The sequence below is a fragment of the Arachis duranensis genome, chromosome 4, assembly GCF_000817695.3.
Source record: "Arachis duranensis cultivar V14167 chromosome 4, aradu.V14167.gnm2.J7QH, whole genome shotgun sequence".
Taxonomy (NCBI): Eukaryota; Viridiplantae; Streptophyta; class Magnoliopsida; order Fabales; family Fabaceae; genus Arachis; species Arachis duranensis.
In genome coordinates this window covers 2,867,775-2,875,917 of record NC_029775.3, presented here as the reverse complement: position 1 = coordinate 2,875,917, position 8,143 = coordinate 2,867,775, and the positions used below count along the sequence as shown (strand labels likewise).

The window sequence follows — 8,143 nt, the reverse complement described above, 5'->3', positions numbered from 1 at the left end:
TTTAATGTATAAAAATTATGTAAGATTATTTTTGCAAACTTATAATTATATATAAATATAATTTAGTAACGTGTTTCACTGTGTCTTGTTTATACTTGTTAAAATTATTCTCTAAGTTCAAATCATTTTAGCATCTAAGTTTATTTAATAATTTAGAGCTACGCACTTCTTTTTTTTCTTTTTTTTCTTTCCCGCGCTTGTTTCAAATTTATTCATACACTTTTTTACCCCTAATATTAGGTCTTCTTCTTTTTTTCCTCCTTTTTTATTATCTTTTACTTTCGTCCGCCACCACCTCCTCCTCCTTCTCCTCTTTCTTTTTCTTTTATTATTTTTTGCTCATAATTTAATTTTTGTTTGTGTGCTTGTTTTCGAATTGAGTTTGTGTGTTACCATTATTAAATAATTTCGTTTCATCCTGGATTTAAATAAAGGTGTAGTTGGTATGTGCTTGTTTTGAAACGAGTTTACATTCTGAATTTGGTTTTCGGTTCATTCTGAATTAATTTTGGTTCATTTTTTAGTGAATTATTTTGTTCTGTATTTATTTTGAAACGAGTTTACATTCAAAATTTAATTTTCGGTTCATTCTAAATATAATTTATGTTCATTTTGAATATAATTTCGGTTCATTTCTGTTTTGCATAATTTAAAATTTTTCTTTCCCATCTTCTACTGCTTCTTCACCAGGGAAAGAAAGAGGAAAAGAAAAAAAAATACAGCAGTAACAACAATAAAATAATGACCATAAGAAAAAAAACACGTGAAAAAAAAAGGAACACAACAAAGAAAGAGGAGGAGAAACGCAAAAAAAAAGACGCTCCAAGCGTAAACAAATTTGAGAAGAAAAAAAAGAAAAAAAAAGCAACGGCTGTGCGTGTATTCACACTCTTTTAATAAGAGTAATTTTTATTAATATTAAATCTACTTAGATAAAATTAAATGAAAAAATACTTGAATATGTAAACTATAGGAATTCCTAATTTAGCAAGGTTGATAGAAAAGTAATTCGAAAGTACAAGCAGCAAGTATAAATATACACTGTCGTATAGCAAGCAGTACCTCTCAATGTGATCATTCTGTTCCACGAAACATGGATTTCAGTGAATGACCGTTCACATGATTTGGCATTAAATTCACCGACAAGTTGACTAGTTTGACTACAACAACACGAGTTGAATTACGAATAATGTTAATTCAATTTTTTTTTCTTAATAAATTTGTAGTAGTTAATAAGAAGAGCAGCAAAGTTGTGTTTATTATAGTTGAGAGTTGATAGGGTAAGTAGCAGAAAAGAGTAAAGACAAGTTTAAAGAGCAAACGAGAAAAACCGTAAACCGAAAAGTGGTAGCGTGTGTTGTACAGTAGAGCCCACTAAAACAAAAACAGAAAAAAGAAAAGAAGGGATGCAGATTAAAATATAGCAGAAAATGGTGCAGTGCGATTTCTCACTCTAATTGAACAAGTCCATCGTAGATCCAATGCGAGAGAACAGTAGGGATGATGATGGAGGTTCAAAGCAGCTGAAGAAGCCTCCATTGAAGAAAACAAAGACTGTGCCTGCTTCTTCAACAACGCATCTCAGAGTGTCAGTTGAGAATGCGATCGCAGTTGAGGAGCAATGGAACTTCCCTTCCTTTCTTGGTACCAAGCCAAGGAGGAGGCGCCCTTCCCCTAACAACCTCGATTTCTCCAAATCACTCCCTTCCCGCTTCGATCCCCCTCCTCCTCCTCATCCTTCATCGCCGCCATCACCACCACCTCCGATACCACCACTCACTTCCGATACCAGCTCCAGGAGACCGCAACACCACAACCGCTCTCCCTTCTTCTATCTGGTTTCAATTCAAATCGTTTCTTCTGTGTTTTTTTATTCCAATTTTTTTTACCTGTAACAATTGTCAGCTAGAGCTTGCTTAGTTAGAGTGGCATCATTTCTGTTAACATTTATTTTTGATAATTCTTACCCCCTTTTTGTTGCAGCTTTTCGTCACTTGTATTATTTTCGTGCCTCATTCAGCTTATCTACAGTATAGGCTTGCAAAACTAGAGGTATATGATCATTGACTTGTACTGCGTTCATCTTGTTTATGATGGATGAAATACTCATACAAATTCTTTGCCACAGCATGACAAACTTCACATGTGCTGTGAAATTAGTTCTTGTTCCGGCATTGGAAGAACTCCTGTAGAGGAAAACGTTGGCTCATTTTCTTATATACTGAATGCAGACAGTAGAACAATTGCATTGTACATTGTGATGCTCACACTCATTTTGCCTTTTCTGCTGTACAAATATCTTGATTACCTTCCTCGAATGATCAATTTCTTGAGGAGAACAAACAATAACAAGGAGGATGTACCATTAAAGAAAAGAATTGCCTATATGGTAGATGTATTTTTCTCCATATATCCTTATGCCAAGCTCCTTGCCCTTCTCTTTGCAACTCTGTTTCTCATAGGGTTTGGTGGTTTGGCATTATATGCCGTAACCGGTGGTAGTTTTGCTGAAGCACTTTGGCATTCTTGGACATATGTAGCTGACTCTGGAAATCATGCCGAAACAGAAGGGACGGGCCAGAGGATCGTATCTGTCTCAATTAGTTCGGGCGGCATGCTCATATTTGCTATGATGCTTGGGCTTGTTTCGGATGCTATATCAGAGAAGGTTGATTCACTCAGGAAAGGGAAGAGTGAAGTGATTGAAAGAAACCACATACTCATTCTTGGCTGGAGTGACAAATTGGTAAACTCCTCAATGGTTGTACATGAATTATTTTCAATACCTGATATTTAACTTGGAACATGATGTTGACCACCAGTTTAGGTTATTTATCCGTCTAACAGTTCTTAATTGTTTCATCTCAATATGAATCATGTAGCTGACATGAAAATTTGATTGCAGGGATCACTTTTGAAGCAGTTAGCAATAGCAAATAAGAGTGTTGGTGGTGGTGTTATTGTGGTTCTTGCAGAAAAAGAAAAGGAGGAAATGGAAATGGATATAGCAAGACTAGAATTTGATTTCATGGGGACTTCTGTAATATGTAGAAGTGGCAGTCCTCTTATACTGGCCGATCTAAAGAAGGTATTGATGCCGTATCTTTGTTCTATTTTCTTAGGAAAGGATAACTTCTCACGATATTTCTGTGGATGATGGTTTGAGTGCTTTCACATAAATTCCTTCTTGACAACTGTTCTCTACCCACTCAAATTTTTATAACTATTTATTTGCAGGTTTCAGTTTCAAAGGCACGCGCAATCATTGTATTAGCTTCAGATGAAAATGCTGATCAGGTCATTTACCTCATTACCTGCTTATTTGTTTGTTTTTGTTGGTAACTCATTCTGAAATTTCTTCTTAGTCTTGTCTTTTCTCTCTTTCTATTTCCAGAGTGATGCACGAGCTTTGAGAGTTGTTCTCAGCCTCACAGGTGTAAAGGAAGGCTTAAGAGGCCATGTTGTTGTGGAGATGAGTGATCTTGATAATGAACCCCTAGTGAAACTTGTTGGTGGAGAACTCATTGAAACAGTTGTTGCACATGATGTAATCGGACGCTTGATGATTCAGTGTGCTCTACAACCTGGCCTTGCCCAGGTTATTCTAAAGTTTGATGATATCTCTGCTAAATTTATCAACCAATGTACGTGACTTTGGTATAATTTATCTTTGGTTCATTTGTTTTGTTCTCTTGGCCAGATATGGGAGGACATACTGGGATTTGAGAATGCAGAGTTCTACATCAAAAGGTGGCCTGAATTGAATGGTTTTTGCTTCAGAGATGTATTACTTTCATTTCCTGAAGCAGTACCATGTGGGATTAAGGTTGCAGCAGATGGGGGGAAGATTGTCATAAATCCGGATGATAATTATGTTCTGAGAGATGGGGATGAAGTCCTTGTCATAGCGGAGGACGATGACACATATGCTCCAGGTCCTCTTCAAGAGGTTATCTTTTTGTTCTAACTTCTCTTGCAAAACGATCCATTTAGGCAGTTATATTAATTGAGTGCTTAGGCAGCTAGGCCTTAGAGTGTGTTATGTGTAGTATATTTTTCACATTGTCTAGGATTATATTAAATCAATGCTTATAGGTAACTTATTAATAAATTTACATAGTTAGACACCAGCAGCATATAGGACACCTTGTTTCTAATTTGACATATTTGTATAGGTACGGAAGGGCTTCTACCCTAGGAAATCTGATCCACCTAAGTTTCCCGAGAAGATATTATTCTGTGGCTGGCGCCGTGATATTGATGATATGATCATGGTAATTCCCTAAAAATTGTGTATGCTCTACAATACTGCCTTTTCTCATAATTATTTTGATTAGCTGCAATGCAGCAAAGCCCTACCATGTAATTTCATAATTATCTATTGTTTCTTAGGTTTTGGAAGCATTCTTGGCTCCTGGTTCGGAACTCTGGATGTTCAATGAGGTTCCTGAAAAAGAAAGAGAGAATAAGCTCATTGATGGAGGACTTGATGTTTCTGCGCTAGTGAACATAAAGCTGGTCCACAGGGAGGGAAATGCTGTCATTAGGCGGCACCTGGAGTCTCTTCCATTGGAGACTTTTGATTCTGTAAGTTTCAATATTCTATTCATATTTTATAGCATGTCAAGCTTGTATATATGAATCAGTGTGCCTTCATGAAGGAATCTTCTAGCATTGATATGCCGTGTGAGTTTTCCAGGGCTCATGTTACCAGTAACCAAATTATGTAATGCAATAGATGACCAAATTTCATGCTAATTGAGTTGATAAGAATTCTGGATAACCAATGGCAGCTTCTGTCTCATTTACAATTATTATTTATTTATTGACACTTAAAAATGAAAAAGAAAATAAAAATCTCGTTAGGATGACAGCCTGTTATATGACTTAAAATAGTTTTGTTTTCAAAATAAAATTATAAGGAAGTAAGTTCTGAAGTAGGAACTTTACTAACACTAGATATCCCTAGATTAGAAACAGTTAAACACACTAAATGAAGATTGACACTAAATATCCCTAGACTAGAAACAGTTAAACACACTAAATGAAGATTTTCTTCAACTGTACACTAAGTTACTAACTCTGAGAGAACAGATTCTTATTCTTGCAGATGAATCAGTGGAGGACTCTGTTGCCCATTCTGACTCGAGATCTTTAGCTACACTTCTACTAATTCGTGACATACAGGTAGTCCCAATTGTTGCATTTCATATTAGAGTTTTGATGCTCTCGTCACTAACTTGTATCACCTTGTTTTTTGAACTGAATTCTAATAAAAATAAAATCGCCTCTTTTGTTTTTGTAGTCAAGACGACTTCCATGCAAAGACTCAACATCGTCTTTAAGGTTATCGGGGTTCTCTCACAGCTCTTGGATCCGCGAAATGCAGCAAGCTTCAGATAAATCAATTATAATCAGTGAAATCTTGGATTCTAGGACTAGAAATCTGGTGTCTGTGTCCAGAATCAGTGACTATGTGTTATCAAATGAGCTGGTTAGCATGGCACTTGCTATGGTGGCTGAAGACAAGCAAATCAACCGTGTTCTTGAGGAGTTATTCGCAGAGGAGGTAGCCCTTACTTAAAACTTTTTCTTGCTATTTCTCATACTGTTGATGGATCTCAGTTACTATTTCGGTATTTATGGTCACATCCCTTTTGGATCATCTAGTTTGGCATTTTAAGGCTATAGTCTATCTCATATGGTTTTAAATTACAAAATCAAGATTACATTTGTTTTGGAAATTTTTGTTCAATTATGGCAGGGGAATGAGATGTGCATCAAACCAGCAGAATTCTATTTGTATGACCAGGAAGAAATATGTTTCTATGACATAATGATCAGAGGTCGTTTAAGAAGGGAGATTGTTATTGGTTATCGCCTAGCTGACGAAGATCGGGCGATTATCAACCCTTCCGGGAAGTCAGTTCTCAGAAAATGGTCTGCAGGTGATGTTTTTGTCGTTATAGCATCAGGTGATTGACAAGAGAAGGGAAGGGAATAGTACCATTCTTGTGCCTTGTGTATGATTATGTCCTAATTCAAGCTTACACTCTTAGTAAATGGATGGCCCTCCTTTTCCCTTCCCTGTCTCAAACTTGCACTGGGACAAACTGTCAACTGTTAATAGAAGCTGGGATTTTGGAGGATGCTTATACTAATTGAAAGCAGGTAGCAACAGAGATTTTGGCCCTTCACATATTCTTCAAGATAGTTGCTAACCACTTGTGGAATATTATTATGATTATTGTTATTATTTGTAGTGCAATGCAACTTGTGAACTAGTCTTTCAAGTTGTATTAGGTTAACTAACAAATATGTAGAAGCTCTGGATTCATTATTCAATAAGAAGATTTTGCCCTAATTCCAAGAGGATATATATAAAGTTCACTTTGTAATTTCTCAACTCTATGGTTATTCTGATAATAATAATAATAATTAGCAATAGCTGAGGCTGAGGATGCATGAATTAGTGGCAGTTACATTGCCAAGTGTGAATGTATCAATCAGGCTTTAAGGGAATGGAAGCTGGAGGGGTATGACCTTAGTATGTATGGCCCAATGTTTTCACTCTGCTTTGTTAGTTGTTACTTGTCATGTCAGGAGAGGCAAGCCCATGTGGCCATGTGCCACAAAGAAAATGCAGTGCCTCAAAATTCAATCCAATCCAAGTATCGAATTCCAACCTTTAATAAGGTCTTCTTCTCCTCAACCACCTTTCCCAACAATGACATAACCTGCCCTATTTTTTCTTTTCATCTTATCAGTTTAATCCATATTTTCAGATTAGTGTAAAATTTAGTGTTGGAAGCCCAATTTACTGCTACGAATAAGTGAATTACAGACTATGAAAAATTGGCTAGCAAAAGGTGACTAGTTTCCCTTGTTAATTAATTGTATAAATATAGTCTATTCTTAATTTTCATCTTTTCTGCATATCTAGACAAATAATAATGAGTACGGAGACTAGACCTGAATAATTACAAACATAATTCATAATCAAATTTAGACAACACTCTTCCGTCTTCATATTCTAATAGGATTTCATAATGCTTTAATTTCACAAAAAATGTGTATAAATTTTAAAATGATTAAGGAGACTGCTTGGTAGTTGTGATTCCAAGTACTCATATTGAAATCTTCAACATATCCATCACCAAATTATCCATCATCATGATTGCTTCTTCTGCAGAGCAGTTGTTGTTCAATGTTCTTTTTTCTCCATGCTTCTTCAGAGGACATGGTGAGGAAATTGGAAGAACAGGGAGGTTCTGGCAGTTACAGATTTCAATCATGTAACCGTCAGGATCATGAAAGAATATCTGATCTACTTGGACTCCACCATCTTCCACAACTGCACTCACATACTTTATGTTCATCTCATCCAGTTTCTTCATTATCACACTCATGTCAGTGCACTGAAACGATATATGATTCTCTTTTGGGTTTATGGTTCTTGTCTCCACCGGAACCATATCTGACTCAAGCAGGTGGATTCCGATTCCGTAGTTGAATAACCTGAACCACATAACGTATATATTAGAGTTTTATTTTGATGCTGACAGTGTAAAGCATTTAGAGTTTTATTTAAGTGATAATGCATGCTAAGAAGCAATTAAGTCAGAAGTAGAGAAGAAGTTACCAGGCCCCTTGGAATTTGAAAGAAGAAGGGCGCTTAATGAGGACAAAGCCCAAGACATCCTCGTAGAACTGAACTGATTCAGTCACACTCTTACACACGAATGAGACGTGGTTCAGTGAAAGCAGAGGCAGTGGACTTGCCATCTCTTTCTGTTAGTTGTTTCCGGGTGAGAACTCAGTCAGGTTATTATATAGAATCACAACCTCATTTTTTGTATTTAGTGAGAAGTTTTTAGTTTAATATCTATTTAAAACATATTTTTATATAACTCTATAATATATACATATATAAAGTACGGATTAGTTGAATAAGATTGAGACTACTCAACTCACACGAAAATTCTACTTGCTGTAGATCGAGTTGATAATTTTACTCGATTGGATTGAATCGAGTTGGATACCCGCGAGTAAAGTGCATGTTGCCATTACTACTTTAAACTTACAAGATTATGTTTTTCCTTCAAGTTATTAAGTTGTTACAAAAATATATTTTTTTAATGTG

The 8,143-nt window shown here is 36.0% G+C and overlaps 2 protein-coding genes across 4 annotated transcripts in view; one reads left to right on the top strand and one right to left on the bottom strand.

The window, feature by feature from the left end:
- The first annotated feature begins 1,296 nt into the window (after window positions 1–1,296).
- Window positions 1,297–6,408, top strand: LOC107482745 (probable ion channel SYM8). 2 transcript variants are annotated; one of them, XM_016103310.3, is made up of 12 exons: window positions 1,300–1,838; window positions 1,984–2,052; window positions 2,129–2,746; window positions 2,906–3,088; window positions 3,238–3,297; window positions 3,395–3,598; window positions 3,701–3,949; window positions 4,176–4,274; window positions 4,393–4,587; window positions 5,095–5,187; window positions 5,306–5,569; window positions 5,765–6,408. In XM_016103310.3, exons 1-12 carry the CDS (start codon window positions 1,482–1,484, stop codon window positions 5,981–5,983), a joined length of 2,610 nt encoding a protein of 869 aa, XP_015958796.1. In that variant the 5' UTR covers window positions 1,300–1,481; the 3' UTR covers window positions 5,984–6,408. The 2 variants fall into 2 exon arrangements, with proteins under 2 accessions (XP_020995449.1, XP_015958796.1); XM_021139790.2 differs by lacking the exon at window positions 5,765–6,408 and having other exon boundaries at window positions 1,297–1,838; window positions 5,111–5,187; window positions 5,306–5,451.
- Window positions 6,409–6,977: 569 nt separating this feature from the next.
- Window positions 6,978–8,143, bottom strand: part of LOC107482746 (glyoxylase I 4) — a 27,502-nt gene continuing 26,336 nt past the window's right edge. Inside the window, exons 1-2 of one of the 2 annotated variants that reach the window (XM_016103312.3) lie at window positions 7,643–7,824; window positions 6,978–7,518 (exon numbers count right to left, since the gene is read on the bottom strand). In XM_016103312.3, the coding sequence (XP_015958798.1) occupies window positions 7,128–7,518; window positions 7,643–7,785 (534 nt within the window). In that variant the 5' untranslated portion in view covers window positions 7,786–7,824 and the 3' untranslated portion in view covers window positions 6,978–7,127. Of the gene's footprint in view, window positions 7,519–7,642; window positions 7,825–8,143 lie in introns of those variants that run through there. The other variant, XM_052260213.1, reaches the window with a different exon arrangement.